Here is a 22,960-nt window from a genome sequence, read left to right on the forward strand (position 1 = left end):
ACAGGATGTTGGGAATGAAGGTGAGGGCCACCAGCCTCCGCTGGAATGTGCCAAACTCCCCTACTGCATCCATGATGGTGGCAAACTTATCATCTTGCTTGGCTTCTGTGGCCCTCAATCTGCGTAATAGCATGTCCAGAGAACAGGAACGGGGGCTTTCTGCTGCCTCATGTTGGTGGAAGCTCCTGAGATGATGCTGGGATTTGAACTCTACCTTGAAGTTGTTTTCCTTTGCCATCTGTTCAAAGAGAGGATGCAGCTCAGTCTTCACTGACACCACTTTTCAGATATCATAGACCAGCGTGGGAGGCACTGGCCAGAAACTGGCTTGAAACAGTTTGGATCTCAACCTCGATGTTCTCTGTACTTCCCTCCTTTGCTTCTGAAATTTCTTAATTTGTCTCCCATTGGCCCACCCATCCCTGATGTGTATAGAGCACTTAAGATTTTTTAATGTTTTAGAAAATGCTCTGCTTCTGTTATCATGAATGACTAAGTTCTGAGGAGCTCTCCTGCAACTTCCCCACAATGGAAACTTTGTTTACACACACACTGAGGCACCACCAGTCTTGCAAAAGGTAGGAGAGGCCTCCAGGGACCATTCCTTAAAAAAAACAAAACAGGAACTTCCCTGGTGGCGTAGTGGTTAAGAATCCGCCTGCCAATGCAGGGGACACGGGTTTGAGCCCTGGTCTGGGAAGATCCCACATGCCGCAAAACAGCTAAGCCCATGCGCCACAACTACTGAGCCTGTACTCTAGAGCCGCGAGCCACAACCACTGAAGCCCGTGCGCCTAGAGCCCGTGCTCCACAACAAGAGAAGCCAATGCAGTGAGAAGCCCGCGCACCGCAATGAAGAGTAGCCCCTTCTCGCTGCAACTAGATAAAGCCCGCGCGCAGCAACGAAGACCCAATGCAGCCAAAAATATATAATTAAAAAAACAAAACACACACACACAAATCTGGCTCTGAAGTGGCCATGAACTGAGGCCAAGGTGGGTGGCTGCAAGCCTTGATCACAGAGGTGAGAAGACAGGGCTGGTGCCATGGGGCACCAAAATGGTAGGGTGACAGACAGCAACAGAGAGCCAAGCTGGAAAGGCAGGCGGAGGGGAGGGGTGAGGTAGCAACACTGACTGTAAGGATATTACCTTGGAACAGCAGCAAAGTGGGGAACCTAAGCGGGGCTGAAGAGGTCCTGGGTTGGGGCACCCCTTGGCTACCAGCAAAAGCAGATGCAGGTCTTCTCTGAAGGAAAATTTCTCCAAACTAAGCTTGCAAGGCTCTCACAGATTAAGATCAAGCCAAGGGCTCAAAACAAATATTATCTAACCTATAAGAAGTTAAGTCATTCTGAGAGTAAGAGATGGAAGTTATAATTACAGAAATGGACTTATAACCAGAGGCAAAAAGCAGACACCTTTGGAGGGAAGACACAACTTCTAAAAATAAAAACTACTGAATAACAAGTTGTTGAAATAAACACACTAAAGGGAAGGTTAAATAGATTCGACACAAAGATGAATTAGAAGATAGAAGATTTAATGTTCATCTAGTTGCAGGCCCAGTGGGAGAAAGAGAGAAGCGATATTTAAAGAGATAAGCGCAATCCATTTTCTAAAATTTGAAAAACATGAATCCTTAGAATCAGGAAACAGTGTATCCCAAGCAGGATAAATACAAGAGAAACCCACTGTAACAAAGCTGCAGAACACCAGTGACAAAGAAAAGATTTTCAAAAACATCTGGAGAGAAGATAGATCATGGACAAATGAGCCGTGTCTACAGACTTCTGTTAAGAAACAAAAGTTGTGGACAACATATTTGGAGGAATTTTATCTTAAAACTGACCAAACCCATATTTGTAAGATAAAACACCTGAATCATTGAGGATCCAAGTTGTGATTTGAAGTCTATGACATTTTCATAAGGGTAAAATGTTACCACTACTTTAATTACTGTTATAAATAGCTTTATAATGTTGAAGCCTCATTGTTTAACTCTAAGACTTTTTTTTTTTGCGGTACGCAGGCCTCTCACTGTTGTGGCCTCTCCCGTTGCAGAGCACAGGCTCTGGACGCGCAGGCTCAGCGGCCATGGCTCACGGGCCCAGCCGCTCCACAGCATATGGGATCTTCCCGCACCGGGGCAGGAACCTGTGTCCCCTGCACCGGCAGGCGGACTCTCAACCACTGCGCCACCAGGGAAGCCCTAACTCTAAGACTTTTGAATTTTCTTTTTCTTTTCTTTTTTTTTAAAGAAATAACCAAAAGTTGTTAAGCAACAAGGAAACCAGAAGAGAGTGAAGAGTATCTTCAACATGTTGATAGGAAATAACAGCCAACCTAGAATTGCTTACTCAGCAAAATTATCTATCAGAGTAAAATGAAGAGAGTTATAGTCAAAAATTGAGTTAGCAACAGATCTGATTTAATGGAACTTCTAAAAGTTAAGGAGGGGGATGCTCCAAATAAAATAAAATAAAATGTATATGAAAATGCAAAATCCTAAAATAATTCAAACAATTAAGAATGGTTTTGGTGGGAATTCCCTGGCAGTCTAGTGGTTAGGACTCTGAGCTTTCACTGCCAGGGGCCCGGGTTCAGTCCCTGGTTGGGGTACTACGACCCCACGAGCCTCGCAGCGTGGCCAAAAAACAACAACAACAAAGTTTTGGAGTAGGAATATACAGTGTAGTGAAAAAAAGAGTCCAGAAACTGAATAAAAGAGGAACTCATCAATAAATGGGTCTGGAACTATTGGGAAAAAAAAAGAGGATAAGGAGGAGAAAAATTATGTCAAGACGACAAACTAATAGGCAGTGATGAGCAATCTAAATGGTAAACATGTAAGCGAATCCAAATATTGATTGCATTAAATAATAAAAGCTCTGTTCAACTGTGGAGTTAAAAAAAAAAGATAAAATGGTGGGCAGCAATAACATATTTCACGATGGAAATGATGAGAGCCAAAGTATCTTAAAATCCTTCTATTGTTCAAGGTGTAGGAGAAAGACACCAAGATTTCAAAGTTACTTTTCTCGTTTTTTTTTGGCCACACCATGCTGCCTGGCTTGCGGGATATTACTTCCCTGATCAAGGATCCAACCCATGCTCCCTGCAGTGGAAGCACGAAGTCTTAACCACTGGACCACCAAGGAAGTCCCTCAAAGTTACATTTGCATGATAAAATTTTAAGGATAACCACTACAATAATATAGCTAGAAAACAGCAGTGGAAAAAGGTAGGCTAAAGGGAAAAACAAAAACAAGACCTCAATCGAAAAAGGGAAGAAAAGAAAAAAGGAAACGTAGAAAAAGTGGATTTCAGTAATTGTGACTGCAAAAATGAATCAAAGTATATTGATTATCACTAGTTAAAAGAGATAGTTGGATTGAGCTTTTGAAAAATCAAATTAATAGGCTGTTTTTAAATAGGGCGGCCGGGACTTCCCTGGTGGTACAGTGGTTAAAACTCTGCACTCCCAATGCATGGGGCCCAGGTTCCATCCCTGGTCAGGGAACTAGAGCCTGCATGCTGCAACTAAAAAGCCCGCATGCCACAACTAAGACCTGACACAGCCAAATAAATAAATAAATATTAAAAAATAAATAAACAGGGTGGCCAGTATTTCCCAGAACATACCCAGTTTATGACTTTTATGCTTGTGTAATTATTCATAGCGCCCCCTTTCCCTCTCACAAGTGTTTTGATTTTGATGACAACTTGGTCACTCTGTAAGAAGGCACACTTAAAGCATAGGGACATGAAAAGGCTGAGAGTTAAAGGATGGAAAAAGTTATATTAGGCAAAGAGTAATCAAAAGAAATCTGATTTAGCTATACTATTACCAAAACAAAACAAAAACCCATAAAGTATCATTAATAGAGAGATTCATTATCTAAAGACAAAGCGTTCAGTACACCAAAAAATTAAATATATATGAACCTAATAAATGTCTTCAAATATATAAAATAATGAGTATAACTCATAGGAGAAGTTGATATCTCTAATACCATAATGAGAAATTTCAATGCACCTTTTCAAGGGGTCAAAATGTAAAACCTTAGCAAAGATAGATTATTTTAATAACACAATTAACAAGATTAAACTAATGACCATTTCTAAAATTCTGCATGTAACAACTAGAGAATACACATTTTTCTCAAGCCTACTCAGAGCATTTGCAAAACTTTTATCATGCACTAGGCAATAAAGCAAGACTCGACAGAAATTTTTTTTTTTCTTTTTGGCCGCACTGCACGGCATATGGGATCTTAGTACTCCGACCAGGGATTGAACCCTGCATTGGAAGCAGGGAGTCTGAACCACTGTACCGCCAGGGAAGTTCTCATGATAAATTTCAAAGAATAGGCATCATATAGACCTGTCTTCTGACTACAATGAGATTAAATTAGAAGTCACTAACAGCTTAATAATTTAAAATTCTGTATGTTTTTCATACATGTGTAATACAGTTACATTCATTTATCACAGTCTGCATTCCATCCTGGGATCCCTCTATCTCCTAAATGATTTTTTTTTTAATTTGTACATGGTAAGGTCCACTCTATGGGCTGTAAAGTCCTGTGGGTTTTGATGAATGCGTGGAGTCATGTATCCACCATTAGAGTATCAGACAGAAGTCTCACTGCCCTAAAAAATCTGTGCTCCACCTATTAAACCCCCCTCTCTCTTCTCAACCCCTGGCAACCACTGATCTTTCTACAGTATATCTTGCTTTTTCTGGAGTGTCATATACCTTTTCTTTTTTTTTTTTTTTTTTTTTTTTTTGCGGTACGCGGGCCTCTCCCGTTGCGGAGCACAGGCTCCGGATGTGCAGGCTCAGCGGCCACGGCTCACGGGCCCAGCCCTCTACGGCATGCGGGATCCTCCCGGACCGGGGCACGAACCCGTGTCCCCTGCATCGGCAGGCAGACTCTCAACCACTGCGCCACCAGGGAAGCCCGGAGTGTCATATACCTTTAATCATACACTATATAGCCTTTTCAGACAGGCTTCTTTCACTCAGCAGTATGCACTTAAGGCCATTCATATCTTTTCATGGCCTAATAGCTTGTTTCTCAAAAATCACAGAATAATATTTTTCAATGTATCCATGTACTACAGTTTGCTTATCCATTCGTCAATTATTGAAGGACATCTTGGTTGCTTCCAGTGTTTGGCAGCTGTGAATAAAGCTGCTATAAACATTTGCGTGCAGGTTTTTGTGTGGATACAGTTTTCAAATCAGTTGGGTAATACCTAGGAACACGAATGTTGAGTCATATGGTAAAACTATGTTTAGCTTTGTAAGAAACTGGAAACTGTCTTCCAAAGTGGCTATACCATTTTGCACTCCCACCAGCAATGAATGAGAATTCTTGTTGTTCTGCATCCTTGCCAATTTATGATTTTAGCCATAATAATACATGAGCTCTTTTATTTAGTTTTTCATTCTTTTAAGTTGCACTTTCCTAATGACAAATAATGTTGAGCATCTTTTCATATGCTTATTTGCTATCTGTATATCTTCTTTGGTGAGTTCTCTCTTCAGATCTTTTGCCTGTTTTTTAAATTGGGATGTTTACCTTCTTACTGTTGAGTTTTGAGTTATTTGTATATTTTGTATACAAGTCTTTTATCAGCTATGTTTTGCAAATATTTTCTCCAGTCTCTGGCTTGCCCTTTTATTCTCTTAACAGCATCTTTTGCAGAGCAGAAGTTTTTTATTTTAGTAAAGTCCAATTTGGGACTTCCCTGGTGGTCCAGTGGTAAAGAATCCGCCTTACAATGCAGGGGACACGAGTTTGATCCCTGGTCAGGGGAACTAAGATCCCACATGCCGCGGGGCAACTAAGCCCGCGTGCCACAACTACTGAGCCTGTGTGCCGCAAACTACAGAGCCAACGCATGCTGGAGCCTGCGCGCCACAACTAGAGAGAGAAAACCTGCACACCACGGCTAGAGAGAAGACTGTGCACCACAACAAAAAGCCCACGTGCCGCAACTAAGACCTGACGCAGCCAAAAATAAACAAAATAAATAAATCTTTTTAAAAAAAGTCCAATTTATCAATTTTTTTCTTTCATAGATTTTGCTTTTGGTGTCATATCTAAAAATTCTTTGCCAAACCCAAGGTCACTTAGATTTTCTCCTATGTTGTCTTCTAGAAGTTTTATATAGTTTTGTGTTTTACATTTAGGTCTATGATCCATTTTGAGTTAATTTTTGTAAAGGGTGTAAGATCTGGGTTTACATTTTTTTTTACATTAAATTTTTGCATATGGTCATCCAATTATTCCAGTACCATTGTTGAAAAGACTATCCTTTCTCCATTGAATTGCCTTTGCTTCTTTGCAGTTGACTATATTTAGGTGGGTCTATTTCTGAACTTTCTACTTTGTTCCATGGTTCTATGTGTCTATCCTTTTGCCAATACCATGCTATTTTGATTATGGAAGACTTTATAGGAAGTCTTAAAATCAGGTAGTGTGAAGCCTCCAACTTTGTTTTTCTTCACTACTGTGTTGGATATCCAGGTCTTCTGCGTTTCCATTTGAACTTTAGAATAAGTTTGTTGATATTTGCAAAACAGCTTGCTGTGCTTTTGATTGAGATTATATTGAATCTATAGGTCAGCTTGGGAAGCGTTGACGTCTTACCAACAATATTGAGTCTTTCAATCCATGAACATGGAATATACATATATTTTTTCTAAAGTTTATTAAGTTTTATAAATATATATTTTTAAGTTAATAAAACTTGCGACTATCTCAGAAGTCAAAGAAGAGATCATAATGAAAAATTTAAAATATTTAAAAATGAGTGATAATATAAATGCTTACAAGTGAAAACTATAAAAACTTATACCACCCATATCAAACCTATGGGTGGTATAAAAAGTGGTACTCTGTGGGAAATTTATAGTTTTACCTGCTTTATAAAAGAAAATCAGAAAGACTGAAAGTTAATAAACTAAATGCCCATCATAGGAAGTGAAAAAAAGAACAAAATAATATAAATCTAAATAAATAAAGAGATTATAAAGTTTCCTTTAAGAAATAAAGGAAACAGGAAACAATAATAGCAAGATATGGAAACAACATTAAGTGTCCATCAACGGATGAATGAATAGAGAAAATGTGGTATATATTTATATATACAATGAAATACTATTTAGCCACAAGAAAAAACAGAAATCCTGCCATTTGTGACAACATGGGTGGATCTTGGGAGCATTATGCTAGTGAACAGACAGAGAAGGACAAATACTGTATGGTATCACTTATATGTGGAATTTTTTTTTTAAGTCAAAACTAGTGGAAACAGAACGTTTAAGTGGTTTCCAAGGGCTGCGGGTGGGGAGACAGGAAGAGGTTGGTAAAAGGGTAATTACTTTCAACTGTAAGAGGAATAAGGTCTGAGGATATAATGTAAAAACATGGTGACTATAGTTGATAACACTATATTGTATAATTGAAATTTGCTAAGACAGTAGAACATAAGTTTCTCACACACACACACAAAAAAGATAAATATGTGAGGTGATAGATGTGTGAATTAACTAGATGAAGGGAGTCCTTTTGTAATATATATGTATATCAAAGAACCACAATGTACACTTTGAATATCTTACAATTTTGTATGTCAATTTTACATTTACCTTTGCTAAATTTTTTTAATGTTTCAAATGATCAATTTTATATTAGGTATATTTTACCACAATAAAAAATGTTTTAAAAATATGTGCAAGGGTATTCCCTGGAGGTCCAGTGGTTAGGGTTTGGCACTTTCACTGCTGTGGGCTGTGTTTCAATCCCTGGTCAGGGAACTAAGATCCCACAAGCCATGCAGCAGGGCAAAAAAAAAAAAAAAAAAAAAAAGTGCAAGACCTGTGTGTAAAATCATTATAAAACTTACAGAAATATGTTAAAAAGAAAAATTAATGGAGAGATATCTAATAGTCATGAATAAAAGTTGTCAATTTCTCCCCATGTTGATCTGTAGATTCAGTACAAATCCAGTCAAAATCCAAAAGGTATTTTTTTGTGAAATTTGTCAAGATAACTCTAAAATTACTATGGAAGAACAAAGGGCATGAATACCTAAGACAATTCTGAAGAATAATAAGGAGGAATGATTTGTCCTGCCAAACATCAGAATCTATTATAAAGTTATATTCATTAAAGACAAGGTGGTCTCAGTAGCTAAATAGCCCAGAAATAGATTTATGCAAACAATTTTTAAAAATATTTATTTTATTTTATTTATTTTGGCTGCATCGGGTCTTAGTTGCAGCACATGGGATCTTCGTTGTGGTATGCGGGATCTTCAGTTGCGGCATGCAGGCTTCTTAGTTGTGGCATGCGGACTCTTAGTTGCGGCACGCATGAGGGACCTAGTTCCCCGACCAGGGCTCAAACCCGGACCCCCTGCACTGGGAGCGTGGAGTCTTACCCACTGGACCACCAGGGAAGTCCCAAACAAATCTGGATATATGAGAGACAGACTTGCATGACAGGTCAGTAAATGGAAAAAAATTAACATTGGTTCCTGTCTCACACCATAAACAAAAATTTCAGCCCTATTAAGGACCTAAATTTAAAGAACAAAACTTTTATTAGAAAAAAAAAAATATATATATATTTTCCCCCGACCAGGGATTGAACCCATGTCCCCTGCATTGGAAGGTGGATTCTTTACCACTGGACCACCAGGGAAGTCCCTGTCCCAGTCTTTTTTCAATTTTATATTTGTATCTCTTATATACTTTTTATTTTATGTACAGTAAAATACACCCTTTGTTGTGTACAGTTCTGTGGGTTTTGAGAAAGGTATAGAATAGTATATCTAGCACCAAAATCATGATGTGGAGGGGTTCCATTACCCCTAAAATCCCCTTGTGTTTCTCCTCCTTCTACTCCACAATCTCTTGCAATCACTGTTTCTATAGTTTTGCCTTTTACAAAATGTCATTTAAATGGAATCAAACATTACTTAGCATCTAGGGTCTAGTTCCTTTTACTGGAATATATTTTTGACTTTACGTGAAAAATGATTTCTTTTTTCTTTTTTTTTTTCACTTTAAGCAAAGTCTTTCTTTTCAAGGAACATTTTCTCATTCTCTGTTCTTGGCATACATTTAAAATTCTTACCAGTAGAACCAAAGCCTCCTGAAACCCTTACAGTGTCATCTAAAACTTGAACTTCCTCTATTTCTGGGTAAAAAAAATCTGTCCACAAATGAGCTGTGCAATTTTATCACACTTTTTACTTCAAACTTTGCCACAACTAAATAGTACAATACCAACATTTCCTCTACAATCTTCATCTATGACATCAGCTTCTACATCTATGAAATGTTTTGCAGCCAAGCTAGAACATGGAGCTACTCTCCCATAGCACCCAGAAGGAAGAGGTACCTGAATGTTGGTTTTCACAAGGGCTTTCTCCATAGGTGGTACTGTGCAATCACAGGCAGTGTACAGGTCAGAGCCTGCGGTGCATGTAGTCCCCTTGGTCTGGGCGGTGGTGTGCTCCGAGAGCTGGGCAAAGTGGAGCGGTATGCCGCCCTCCTCTGCAAGCTGGGCCACCTTGCTGGGGGAGACGACTTGTTTCCTGAGAGCAGGGCATGGCAGGGCAGAATGTGAGCACAAGAGGGAGCAGGGTGAACCAAAAAAGGATTTCTTAATCAGGACACGAAAGCTATGCCAGTCTATGCTAACCATAAAATAGGTCTTCCCTGGCGGCTCAGTGATTAAGAATCTGCCTGCCAATGTGAGGGACACGGGTTCGAGCCCTGGTCCGGGAAGATCCCACATGCCGCGGAGCAACTAAGCCCATGTGCCACAGCTACTGAGCCTGTGCTCTAGAGCCCGAGAGCCACAACTACTGAAGCCCGCGTGCCACAACTACTGAAGCCTGCGCGCCTAGAGCCCGTGCTCCGCAACAAGAGAAGCCACTGCAGTGAGAAGCCTGCGCACCACAACGAGGAGTAGCCCCCGCTCGCCACAGCTAGAGAAAGCCCACGCACAGCAACGAAGACCCAGCACAGCCAAAAAATAAATAAACAAATGAATTAAAAACTTTTTTTTGATTATAAATTTGACTACTCAAAAATGAAAATCATAGAGTTAAAATAAACACAACTGGGAGAATATATTGAAAAACTTGTATTACTGGGGAGAAAAAGGATCAAGAATATGTAAAGAAGCCACAGATCAATAATAAAAAGACAATAGAAAAATGACAAAAGACGTGAATGGGCATTGCAAGAAGAGGAAATTTAAACAAACATACAAAGAGATGTTCAACCTCTTTAATAATGAGGGAAATGCAAATCAAGACCATAATTTACACTCATTTGCTTAAGAAAACTTAAGAAATCTGACAATACCCAGTATCTATCTTTTACACATTTCTGACAGGATTATTCATAGTTCCACTTCAGAAAACAATTTGGCATTGTCTTATAGAGCTGAATATCCCCACACATTATGACCCAGCAATTCTACTCCCAGTTACATACTCTGGGCAAACATTTGTACATATGATCCAAGAAGAGTACCAAAACATTCACGACAACATACCTCAAATATGAAGGAAAAAAACAACAACAACAGCCCAAATGCCCCATCAGCAGAGGAATGGATAAACTGGTATATTTATCTAGTGGAATGCAATACAGCAATGAAAATGCATAAATTTCAGTTACATCTCTTAAGACTTGACCAGCCGTTGCTGGCTTTGAAGATACAAGGAACTGTGAGCTAAGGAATTGTGGGCAGCCTTTGGAGGCTGGAACAGGCAAGGAAATAAATTCCCCTACGACAGCTGATTTTAGCTTAGTGAGACCCATTTTGGCCTCTGACCTGCAGGACTATAAGGTAATAAATCTGTGTTGCTTAAAGCCGCTAAGTTTGTGACAATGTTACAACAGCAACAGAAAACTAGTACAGTGTGCATGTGTGTAAGTTTGGAGGGAGTGTCACAGGACAGAAGAGACTTCCCAGGCAGAGAGGGAGAGAGAGAGGGAAGGAAGAAGGGAGAGAGGGAGAGAGGGAAGGAGGGAACCTTTGCTTTGCTCAGAGAGATTTGGCTTTTGGGCCTGGAGCCAGCTTCCCGGGCAGGGTCCCCTTCAGTGTCCCCCACAGCATCACCTGAATACCCACAGGGGCCTGACAGTCTGCAAGGCCCTGGAGCACTTGTTCCCAAAGGTCCCCTGCCAGGTGGACAGGCCCCAAGTAATTGGTTCTCAATGTAAAAAGTGGAAACTAAGGCCTGGGACAGGAAGGTATAACCAAGAGCAGCCCCCCGTCTGAGGGCAGGAAATGGCCAGATGCCACACCTGAGGACTCACACTTCCTAGGAGGACAGCCCGCTCCTTCCACAGACTCCCCACAGCCGAACAGGCCCTGTCCACATCTGCGCTGAGAATGCGGCCACACAGTTGCCAGGTGTCATCATAATTGCCACCCTCCACACCCTCCCCTGGAGACAGGACCTCCTCCCTGGAGACAGGACCGCAAGCCAGGCCCAGCCAGACCCTTGGAAGCAGAACCCTTGGGTTCCACGGTGTCTGGGGAGCAGTGTCACAATGGGGCGGGGAGGTCCTGGGGTGGGGTGGCATGGGGAGGAACAGCATTCCACTCCTGGGGCACAACTGGCCACAGGCTCTAGGAACTGAAGGCGCAAGGCAGGCTGGGAAAATCTCCACGTGAGCCAGCCCCATTTCTCCGTGCAGACTGTTCCCAGCACCTGGAGCACCCGCCTCCCCATCAGGGCTCCACCTCTACTGAGGGAAATCCTCCCATCCTTCCACACACAACTTGGCCGCCCCTGTCCCCATGCCTGAGGAGGAGGGATGGAGAGGAGAGTAAGAGGAGGAACAGGCTCTCCACTCAGCAGCTCCCAGATCCCACCCGGGGGAGGAGGGAGTGTAGGTTAAAGACTTCTTGGTGGGAAGTTTGGGGAGCGGCAGTAGGATGGCTTTTCCTTTCTCTCAGAGGAGAAGGAGAAGCTATCTGGTAGGGGGTAGAAGGATGGGAGGCAGGCAGAGCGGAGTTTAGAAATAGCCACTGGTGAGAGTTGGAAAACGAGCTGACTTGAAAAGCTGGTGGGAATACGAGGTGCTGCTAAAGACCCAGTTGGTGCTGATGACCATGGATTCATAGATCAGACTTGTTGGGAGTGTGACTCTTTCCAGCAGTGACCAGCAGCTGGGGTGCAGGAAGAGAGAAAGCAGACAGTCGGGCCCATGTGCTGCTATGGTCTTGCTAGCTGGATTCTTCTGTAAGAGACTACGTGGGGATCCCCATGGGGCGGGGCGGGGGGGCGGCCAAGAGGTGAAGAGGGGTCCCAAGGGGTCAGTTGCAGGCACATTGCTCATACTAAGGACCAACGCAGAGGTCCTGGGATGATCGCTGAGAACCCCCGAAAATTCTTGTGGAAAACCTACTTTTAGGAGCCTGCCAGGGCCACTGACTGATGAGTAACCACTGCAAGCCCGGAAGAACTACCACCAGTGGCCACCAGGTAAGAAGACTTCTTCCCCTTTCCCTCACCCTGCATGGGCCCTGAAGGAGCCAGAGAAGCAGAGCACGAAAGGGAGGAGGGGCCCGGAGAGGAACAGGACCCACATCCTCCCTCTCCCCGCCACTGGTCCCTGAGTGCAGGACAGGGGAAGGAGAATCTTTGAAGAGAAGACTGAAGCTTCGATTCTGACTGAATCAGTGCCCGCTCAGCTGGAGCAAATGCCCTGTGGGTCCCACCTTATCCAGAAGGGCCTAGTCCAGCCATTGGAGGAACCACAACCTTCCCTTCATCCACAGCTTTTCCTTCACCTGCCTGGGCGAGTCCAGAACTTTTAAGTGTTTTTCTCTTCCTACTCTCACCTACTTGGAGAGGCCCTACCCAGCTCTTCTGTTTTTGGCTTGACTGTGTTTTCAGGGCAGGGGGACCCCAGATGGACGGGATCTGAGGAGCCATATCCCCACAAGACTGTCAGAGAACAAGTTAAGCCCAAGACACGCCCAAGACTCTAGCCCAGAACAGGGTGTTGGACGTGGGGCTCTGGGGATGAGAAAGGTTTTGAAAGGAGGGAGGCCTGTCTCGGATGCTTCTGGGATGGGGCTGGGCAGTGGCTGGCTGGCTCTGGGGCCAGCTCTTGGGGTGCTGCCTCTGTCAGCAAGACGGTCATGCTCACGGGTCCAGCTGTTCCCAGGGGAGTGTTCAGGCAACTCTGCTGCTGCTGCTCTGGCTTCGGAGACACACTCAGAGGTACGAGCTGCTCTAAAGGCCACCCCTGGGCTAGAAGTACTTCCTGAGGCCTCGGAATCCTTTTCCGAGGTTATTGCATTCAGAGGGCTGGAGGAAGCAGAAGGCTGTCATTGGCTGCTTAGGAACTGATCCCGTATTACAGTTCCTCGCCATCCCCTCCCCAAAGTAGGGGAATCGTGAGGAGGCCATGTGGGCCTCTCTGCAACAATGGACAAATGGTGAAGTAGAGCCCCTTCGGGGATGGGGTCACTGATACGAGGTCCTGGGTTTCAGAGAGACCAAGCACCTCGCTGTGGGCAGGACTCCTGCTCCAGGTCGTCCATGGCGTCCTTCGTGCTCCAGCCACGTGGCTCTGGCAGCAGGGCACAGAGTAAGCCAGCCCCGACGGGGAGGCTGCCGTAGATGAGCATAGGGAGGGCCGTGTGGTACTCACCCAGCAGGGTCACGAGTGGCGTGAGGATGTCCCCGATCCTCGAGAAAATGCCCACCAGACCCATGCCCGTCTGCCCGCGCAAAGGTGAGCGCAAGCCGAGAAGACCCGGCCTCCGCTGGGCCACAGCTCATTTCCTTGGAAGCACCCCAGTGTCTCATCTGGTCTCCAGGCCCGTGCAGTCCAGCCAGCCTTCCTGCCCCCTCCTCCTGCACTTCCCCGAGTCCTACTGTGCGGCCTGCTTTTGCCACCTCCAGGCCTCTCTGTCTGCCTGCTGTACTCCTGCTCACCTGTCGAGTCTCAGATCAAAGGCTGCACCTCCTGACCACCTCCCATCCCCACCGGAGTCTTCCTTCTGAGCCATTCATCAAACTCGGGACTTACTCCATGTTCCAGTCCTGACAAGGCCAGGGTGTGGCCCCTCCTGTATCTGCCCTCCGCCGCCCTCCTCTGCTCTCCACTGACCCCATCCAGCCTTGGACCCCATCCAGCACTGCTGCCCCAGAGCCAGCTCTGTAAGCTCATTGGGGAACAGCAGTAAGGGCAGAGGAGGGATGGCCAAAATCAGGGTCTCAGGAGCAGAGGAACAGGAGTTGCACCTGCAGTCCTTACCTGATGACAGTGGGGAAGAGCTCAGCAGACTACACATAGGAGATGGTAAATCCAGCCGCCATGGCAAACTTCCCCACCAGAGCCATCACAGTGCCTGGGGAGCTGCGGGTGTTGGAACAGATCCAGGGCATCCCCCGTGGGGCCGGTCTTCTCTGGGACCATGCGGGAGGGAGGTGCAGAGTGAGGGGCCAGGCAGGCCGGGCTGTGTGGTCAGCAGGGCTGACCCAGCTACTGCAAGTACCTGGCTCAGGAGCTCGGAGAAGAGTTTTCGCTTGTTGACCGAGGCCACCCTCTGGATCGGTTGTTTAGCCTCCTCTACCCTCCCCCGGGTCAGGAGCCACCGTGCAGATTCCGGCAGAGCCCTGTAGGTCAGGCTGTAACCCTGGGGCCTGGACCTGGGCCTCCCCACTCCCCCAGGAACCTCTGCGCTGTCCCAGTGCACACTGACCCCACAGGTTCGCTCTCCCAGACACCTCTCCGGACACATAGCCAACCGAGGGGCAGCTTGCCTGGGAAGTATCTCCTCACCAGAAGTAAAGGAAGAGCGGAAGACAGGTGCAGCGCCAACCATCTGGAAGAGCCTCCAGCTCTGGACGCCATGGGCGAGTCCTGCGAGGGCCATCTGCTCCACGGAGAAGGTGCACTGGGCCAGGACCACAGCCTGAGTTCTCTACCAGGGCCCCACCCACTCTGCAACCGTGAGAACACTGAGTCTGAGGCTGGCCCGGACCCTGCCCTCTCACTCCCTGCCATGGCTAGACGCCACCAGGTCAGGGGCTGTGGTCCTGGCCCGGTACAGGGAGTGCTGGCGCCGTCACGTTAGGTGTGGGGAGTTGAGTGGGCCCCACAGGCAGCGTGGGAGTGTGGCCACCCAGACCCCAAGGCCCCGCTCTGCGGCTGATGGCGCGGGACCCAGATACCCACGTAGGGTGACGCTGCTGAAGTTATATCCAACGACGGCCGTGGCCACAGCAAAGCGCAGGGCCGCGTAGAGCTCAAAGCCGGGCACAAAGGCTGCGGCCATGCCAAGGATGGCGAAGAGTAGCAGCTGCACCAGGATAGTGGCCTCGCGGCCAATCCTGGGGTAAGAAAGGGGCAGGTTGAGGAGGGAGTCTGTCTGAGGGGAAGGAGGGAGACCCAGCCCCCGGCCCTGCCCTGGGTGCTCTGTCTGCGGGAGGGTGCAGGGCCCCACCTGGGAGCCCCATTGCAGGGAGACAGGGCCTTACCTGGAGACCAGTGAGAGAGGCACGTGGTGGGGAGGAACTAGACCCTGGGCCAGGAACCCAAGAGCGTGCTGGGTTGGGGGAGCTGCTCAAGGTTCTTACCAGTCACAGAGGGGCCCGACGATGAGCGCCCCAGTGAGGAGCCTAGCCAGGTCCACCGACTGGGAGGTGTCCTTCGGATGCTTCCGACCACAGGCCAGGTTCAGCTGAGGCAGACACATGCAGATGTGAGTCTAGGGGCAGTGAGGGCGAGTCCTTTACCAGCCAGCCCGCCCACCACAAACCTCTCAGGACAGAAGCGGGGCAGGCAAGGCATCCCAGGGCAGCAGCGTGAACTCAGGGTGCACAACACGATACTTAGAAGTGTAAAGGGAAACACTGTGACCCTCAACATCTGCTTCATATCAAACTACCAGCTCCAGAGGGTTCACGCAATTCTTTTCAGTGACATCATATCTGTGTGAAGTTGTGTTTTTGGAAGTTACTATGAAAAAAAGCAAGCACCATGTGAAACTCAATGTGGATCAGAAAATGAGGGTGGCGGGGTTCAAGGATCAAGACGTTTTGCAGTTCCCAATACATCCTATTAGGAAGTAACTGCACATTAGGATGAAATAAAAGTGTTTTCTTTTGATTCGTGTATATATTTTTTTAAACAGCTACTGAGTTATTAGTACATAAATCCTTCTTCAGTTGTTTGTTTTTGTTTTTTGTCGTTGTTGTTTTGGGCTGCACTACGCGGCATGTGGGATCTCAGTGGGATCATCTGGGATTCCTTAGGGCAGGGATCGAACCCGTGCCCCCTGCAGTGGAAGCATGGAGCTTTAACCACTGGATCGTGAGGGAAGTCCCCCTTCTTAAATTGTTTGGAACAAATTACTTAATATGTGAAACTTTTAGGTATTTTTTTGGCCTGGAGATGCCATGTAAAATTATTGACCCACTAAGAATGTACAGTTTGGGAACCCTCTGACAGTCATTAACTGTTTCTTCCTGACAAATGGGGCCTCTTTCCCACAATCATGGCACCCCTGTGACCTGCTTGGGCCTTTCCAACTTTTCCCAACTGGCTGCAAAACCCCCCTGAAACTCCCATCATTCACAGGCAGTCAGAATCCTAAGGAGCCCTCACACACTCCTTGAGGAAAGAGATTAGGATGGAGGAATGTGCAGGCCTGCACACACGTGGACACACACACAGACACATACACACACGATGTGAGGGGGACAACCCACCTGGAGACTCACAGAGAGAACTTGACAAACTGGGAAACCAAGTGATGAAAATATGGGTGTCCATACACGTCTGTACACTTGTCTACTGCAATGTGCACATAACAGTAAGTGCATGTGACTGATATTCCCCACCTCCATCTGTGGGCCCCACAGTGAGTTTTATGCCCCTCTGCACATAGCTCAGCTCCATATGTTTATGAGGGTATCATGACACATGAGCTGTTCTCCAGAGCTCACAGAGGTAGCTTCACAACAATATTAATGCTTTTTTTTAAAAAAATAAATTTATTTATTTATTTAATTTTTGGCTGCATTGGGTCTTTATTGCTGCGCATGGGCTTTCTCTAGTTGCGGCGAGCGGGAGCTACTCTTCGTTGTGGTGCATGGGCTTCTCATTGCGGTGGCTTCTCTTGTGGAGCACAGGCTCTAGGCGCACAGGCTTCAGTAGTTCTGGCATGCGGGCTCAGTAGTTGTGGCGCACGGGCTTAGTTGCTCTGCGGCATGTGGGATCTTCCCAGACCAGGGCTCGAACCCGTGTCTCCTTCATTGGCAGGCAGATTCTCAACCACTGCGCCACCAGGGAAGCCCCTGTTAATGCTTTTTGAGCGCTTACTCTGGGTTGGGTAATGTGCCAAATGTTTTACATGCATTATCTCATTTAAAAATTTTTATTTATTTATTTTGGCAGCGCCAGGTCTTAGCTGTGGCACACAGGATCTTCATTGCAGCATGCAGGATCTTTAGTTATGGCATGCTGACTTCTTAGTTGTGGCATGTGGACTCTTAGTTGTGGCATGCAGACTCTTAGTTACGGCATGCATGCGGGATCTAGTTCCCTGACCAGGGATTGAACCCGGGCCCCCTGCATTGGGAGTGTGGAGTCTTACCCACTCGACCACCAGGGAAGTCCCATCTCATATAATTCTGACAATGATCCTTGACTTATTATTATATTCCCCCAGGGGTCCCCAATTCCTGGGCTGCCGACCGGTACCACTCTACAGCCTGTTAGGAACCAGGCTGCACAGCAAGAGGTGAGCGGCGGCGAGCAAGCGGAGCTTCATCTGCCACTCCCCATCACACCCCATCACTCCCCATCACTCGTGTACCACCTGAATCATTCCCCCAACACCCACCGCCCTGTCTGTGGAAACACTGTCTTCCACGAAACTGGCCCCTGGTGCCAAAAAGGTAGGAGACTGCTTTATTCGTCTAAGGGAGAAGAGGTTAAGCAGCTAGTCCTGGCAGTGACTGAAACTGGATGGCAGTGAGTGAAACTGAGGGAAAGCTAAGGTAATGTTTCCTGAGTGAAGGGATGAGTGAATGAAGGAACTCATACCTTCAGTCAGATGAGTAGCCAATCTCCATTAGTTAACTAACCTTTAGCAGAAAATTAACCAACTCAGGAGACAGCATTTTGCTCCTAGTTCTGTCCTGAAGGACAACTGTTAATTTTATTTTTTAAAATTAATTAATTTTATTTTTGGCTGCGTTGGGTCTTCATTGCTACCCTCAGGCTTTCTTTGGTTGTGGTGAGCAGGGGCTACTCTTCATTGCAGTGTGTGGGCTTCTCATTGCGGTGGCTTCTCTTGCTGTGGAGCACGGGCTCTAGGGCATGTGGGCTTCAGTAGTTGTGGCACGTGGGCTCAGTAGTTGTGGCTCACGGGCTCTAGAGTGCAGGCTCTGTAGTTGTGGTGCACGGGCTTAGAGGCTTCACGGCATGTGGGGTCTTCCCGGGCCAGGGCTCGAACCCGTGTCCCCTGCATTGGCAGGTGGATTCTTAACCACTGCGCCACCAGGGAAGTCCAACAACTGTTAATTTTATAAGAACTTTAAATATATATCAAATGATGAATGGATTGCCCCTGAGAATGAAGTGCAGCAGGACCAGGTACTTGAACTTGTTGTTCCACCCAGTTCTATCCTGTTTGCTTTTTGTCCAGCCACCACAGATTGCTTTGTAGTTAAACACTATTTAAAATAAATAATAATGAACAAAGGCCTGCTGCTGTCAGCCTCTGGAGTCAGAACTGAGTCACTCTGTGTGACTCTGAATCTGTTAGCTGATCTGCTGGTGTCTTGGTTTCCCACGTACAAAATGGGGATGAAATACATTCCATAGTATCGCCAGATAGGATTAAAGGAATTAACACATACAGCATGCTTAGCACAGTGGCTGTGCTAGGTCAGCAAATGTTAGCTCAGCTGAGGCTGTACTGGCCCCTGTGCCATGAAGCACACAGCTGGTGACACAGGCATCTCAGACACAAGGGGCGGTCATACTCTAAAGGCATGAGTGCTGAGCCATGGGACTCCTCCAAGGCTGCCACCCTTGCTTAGTGGACACCATTCACTACCTCCCTGTAGATGAGATATCCCCTATCTTATCAAATCCTCATTCTAACTCCATGAAGGCTTATCATTCCCTCTGTTTTGCAGCAAAGACAGAGGCTTGGAGAGGTGCCAAGACCTACCCAAGTTCACATACTGGTGTCATGTTGCAGATGGAACAGAGATGAAGAGGGCTCCAACTTGGGACACCAGTTGTCAACCTTCCCAGCCCTAATGCCTACAGTGGATAGTTCTGTCTGGGGCCTGCCACGGTGGCCCACAGCATCCCACCCCCATTTCCTGGAGCAAAACCCATCACATCTCCCTTTCACTGTTCCAAAACCATCAATGATTCCCTTTGGTCTCTAGGAGACATCCCCAATTCCTCAGCACTGTATCTGAGACCCTTTAAGAGTTGGCTCTTGCCTTTTCTCAACCCCTTTTGTATGTCAGAATTGCTCACAGAGGCCAGGCATTTTCATGCTCCAGACCCTAGAAATGGCTATTCCCTCTGCTTCCCCTTCCCTCCCATTGCTTCCTTCTGTGGTCCCAGGACAGATCACACTGTTGTTGCTATTCAATGATGGTCTAGTTGCCTCCCTATTCAGAGGTTCGTGTGGACAGGGCTGGGAGTCATATTCTCTTTTACCAAGGATGGGCACCCAGGAAATGTTGGACAGGTAGGTTGAGAAGGAGAAATGTACTCTGTCCTTCATGAGCACACTGCCTATAAGGAAATATATTCTTTTCTTCTTAAATTCGGATTGTTTGTATTTCACTTTGCATATGAAGTTGCTGGTTATAATAAGGAAACTTGGGATGTCACCTCAGAGGAGTCCTCAGTCTGTAGCAGAACACCTGCTTGTTGACTGGAAACCAAGGTGGATACCTCACACAAGGTAGCCCCAGAGTTTGGGGTTGTCACGTGGTTCAGGGCACAAAGTACCAAAAGTGTACATTGCCCTGAGAGTCGCAGTTCTTGGGAGGGTGGGTCCCTGGGAGCATGCCAGGTAAAGGCCGGAGGTCCAAGGTCCCACCCCAGGGTCAGCAAAGACTAAATTGGTGACTGAGGATAAAGAGAGAGGCCCCCAATCCTTGAGAACGTCCCATTCATTCCCATAGCCTGCCCAGCCCTATCCCAGGCACACCAAGTTCCTGCTGCTTCCCAGACACATCACCTGCTTCCTGTTGCCAGGCCTTCCTTTTGCTATTCTCTGTCTACAAAGGCCTTCCCCTCTTCTCCATCAATCTTATTCGGGTCCCTGGTGCCCAGCTCACATACCAACTCCTTCAGGGAGTTGCCTGCCCATTCCCTCCCCAGGAGGAAGCAAATTCTAGCCTTAGAGCCCATCTAGCCCTTTGTCCCTCTACAAGGAGCCCAGATGTTCTCAGAGAAGGTGAATAGGGTGCCTCTGTTCTCTGTTCCTTGCATAGTTAATACTCAGAAGCTGTTGGCTGAATGTAATTGCATGAACAGTCCAGCAAAGGCTGTGCACAAGACCTAGAGTTGGCTCCAAGCACTCTGGAAGTCTGCCTGGGCTGTAAGGATGGTGACATTTGGCCAAATGGGCAGAGAGTTTATGAGCACATGTAGAGGAAGACACCTCCACAACATCTAAGGACCGATGAAGACCAGACCTATCACGGGTGGGATACTGGGGAGATGATGGAGGGGGCACTGAGGGTCAGACCGGCCTAGGCTGGGCTAGATCCAGGGGCTGGCAGAGTTCAAAGGCGACCTACTCCCCCTGTGGGGTGGAATGAGGGGGAGGGTCAGGAAGAAGGCAGGAGGACACATCCTCAGGCTGCCACGGTTCTGGAGGCAGGTGTATGGTCACATATTAAGAGGTGAATGTTTAGTCTCGGGGCTCAAATTGCCCTCCACAGAGGTTCAGGATTTGCCTCCATTAAGGTGAGAGCTGCACAGATCCCCAACCCCTGCCCCTCAGGCTTCTGGACTATCTGTGCTCTTTCCCATGCCTGCAGGGAACTGGGCAGCAGGTGCCCCGAATGAGAGAGTCCCGGCTCCACCATCAAGTCTTTATGTTGCCCTCGCCAAGTCATCTCCCCATTCTGTGCTCAACCCCACTGTCTGGGAAGCAGCCTTTCTTGCTCTGAGGTGGTTGGAGTGGGGAACTTTCTATTGATCTGCCAGGGTCCCTCCTACGAGAATGGAGTTAGCAGGAGCAATTGCCCAGTTATGTGCAGGACAAGTCCTAGAGTCCTGGGTGTCCTTCGGGATCTAAGAGGCAGGAGGGCAGGCAGGAAGAGATCTAGAGAGAGAGGCTGAAGGCAGGAAGCTCGAGGCAAGCAAGCAGGAAGGCAGACGAGTGGACGGGGAAGGGGTAGCATCAGAGGGTTAGTTAAATGTGAAGATAGGTAAGCAGGCAGACATGCAGAGGTGGACGGAAAGACAAAGGCAAATGGACAGGCAGATGGGAATATGGGGGAGAGAGAGAGAAAGAGAGGCATGAGGACAGGAGAACAGGAGAGACAATAAGGAGGGCCACTGGGCAGACAGGCAGCGGGACAGATAAAAGCACAGGCAGAGATGAATGGACAGATGGACAGACACCCTGGACAAAGGAAATGGATGGAGAGGTAGATGAGCCAACAGGCAGAGGACAGAGAGCAAAACAGGCGGACCCACCGTCATTCAGGCATGGGGTGCAGGGGCAGACACAGAGGCAGCCACACCAGAGACTGAGGGCACGGGCTCGGGCAGACGAGCTGACCGACTCAAAAGAGGTGGAAAGATAGGCCAAAGGGCAGCCTTACCTCATTCCTTAGGGATAGGGGCCTCCTGCAGGATAGACCCAGCCCGCCTCGCAAGGCTGTGTCTCACTGAAGCTGTGGCTGAGGACGTCCTCCAGGCTGGCACCGTCGCGGGGTGGCCGGAACGGGAGGCAGGGCTCAGGGCTGCCTGCCGCATCCACAGGCACGCTCAGCACCGGCTGCTCAGCAGCGCTCAGGGTCAGAGTCCGGTTCTTGACCCAGGCCACTGAACAGTGGTGGGCCTCATCCAGGACCATGAAGACCTGGGTGAACATGCAGAAGGCAGTCAGGAAGTTGGGGACACTCGGTAGTATCAGCAGCTGTACCTGGAAGCGACCAAAGCTGCCAATGTCAGCCGGGACCTGGGCAAAGGGAGCCATGGTCACTGGTTACCGCCTCCTTAGCTGGGGCCACCAGACAGCTCTGCAGCTCGCTCTGGGGCATGGGCTCCTCGGGGCAGTGGCGGTGCTGTGCTAATGTTTAAATCAGCCTTGCCTGGCCCCACCTGTCACACCTCAGCTCCCCAGCTCTGGTCTAGGAATGACAGAATATGATGAAAAGATAGTCCACTCTGACTTGGAGGATCCGAGGATGTTTTATGGACTGTGTGACAGGCACCACAAGAGGAACTTCTCAGGCCTGGCACACAGCAGTGAGCTTTAGCCAAAGGTTACGTGGTATACAGGGACAGCACCCCCTCTAACTGCAACATCCTCTACAATTCACACCAGTGCAAACCCCTCCCATTATGATAGAGTCCAAATTCTGAAAGTAATTTCAGCGCTACAAGGCAGTTGCTACTACACTGCACCGCGGGGGATAAGTCAGTGGAGCAGCAAGGACCCAGCCTGCACATTAACTTGGCCAACAGCCCAACCTGGTCTCATGACCCTGAAGTTATTTTCTTCTGCAGGGTCTCTAGCATGTGGTGGTATGCAACAGCAGTCAATCCAAGGGTAGTATGAAGGTCAGGAGACCCACCAAGGGCATAAATGCCTTTCCCTTCAGCAGCAGAGCTTACCAGTGCATCTTGATCTCTATCTAATCAAGGAAGGAACCATTAACACCCTCCC

General features: G+C 47.2%; 1 protein-coding gene and 1 pseudogene across 1 annotated transcript in view; both read right to left on the reverse strand.

Annotated features, from left to right (window-relative positions):
• Positions 1 to 22,267, reverse strand: part of SLC22A13 (solute carrier family 22 member 13) — a 33,481-nt gene extending 11,214 nt beyond the window's left edge. Inside the window, 8 exon segments of the mRNA XM_060162329.1 lie at positions 14,429 to 14,484; positions 14,564 to 14,684; positions 14,851 to 14,875; positions 14,878 to 15,029; positions 15,243 to 15,401; positions 15,648 to 15,751; positions 21,891 to 21,919; positions 21,922 to 22,267. Of these exon segments, the coding sequence (XP_060018312.1) occupies positions 14,429 to 14,484; positions 14,564 to 14,684; positions 14,851 to 14,875; positions 14,878 to 15,029; positions 15,243 to 15,401; positions 15,648 to 15,751; positions 21,891 to 21,919; positions 21,922 to 22,267 (992 nt within the window).
• LOC132527386 (deoxyuridine 5'-triphosphate nucleotidohydrolase, mitochondrial-like) lies at positions 9,087 to 9,635 on the reverse strand (annotated as a pseudogene).
• Positions 22,268 to 22,960: the final 693 nt, after the last annotated feature.

The sequence above is a fragment of the Lagenorhynchus albirostris genome, chromosome 10 (genome assembly GCF_949774975.1).
Source record: "Lagenorhynchus albirostris chromosome 10, mLagAlb1.1, whole genome shotgun sequence".
Lineage (NCBI taxonomy): Eukaryota > Metazoa > Chordata > Mammalia > Artiodactyla > Delphinidae > Lagenorhynchus > Lagenorhynchus albirostris.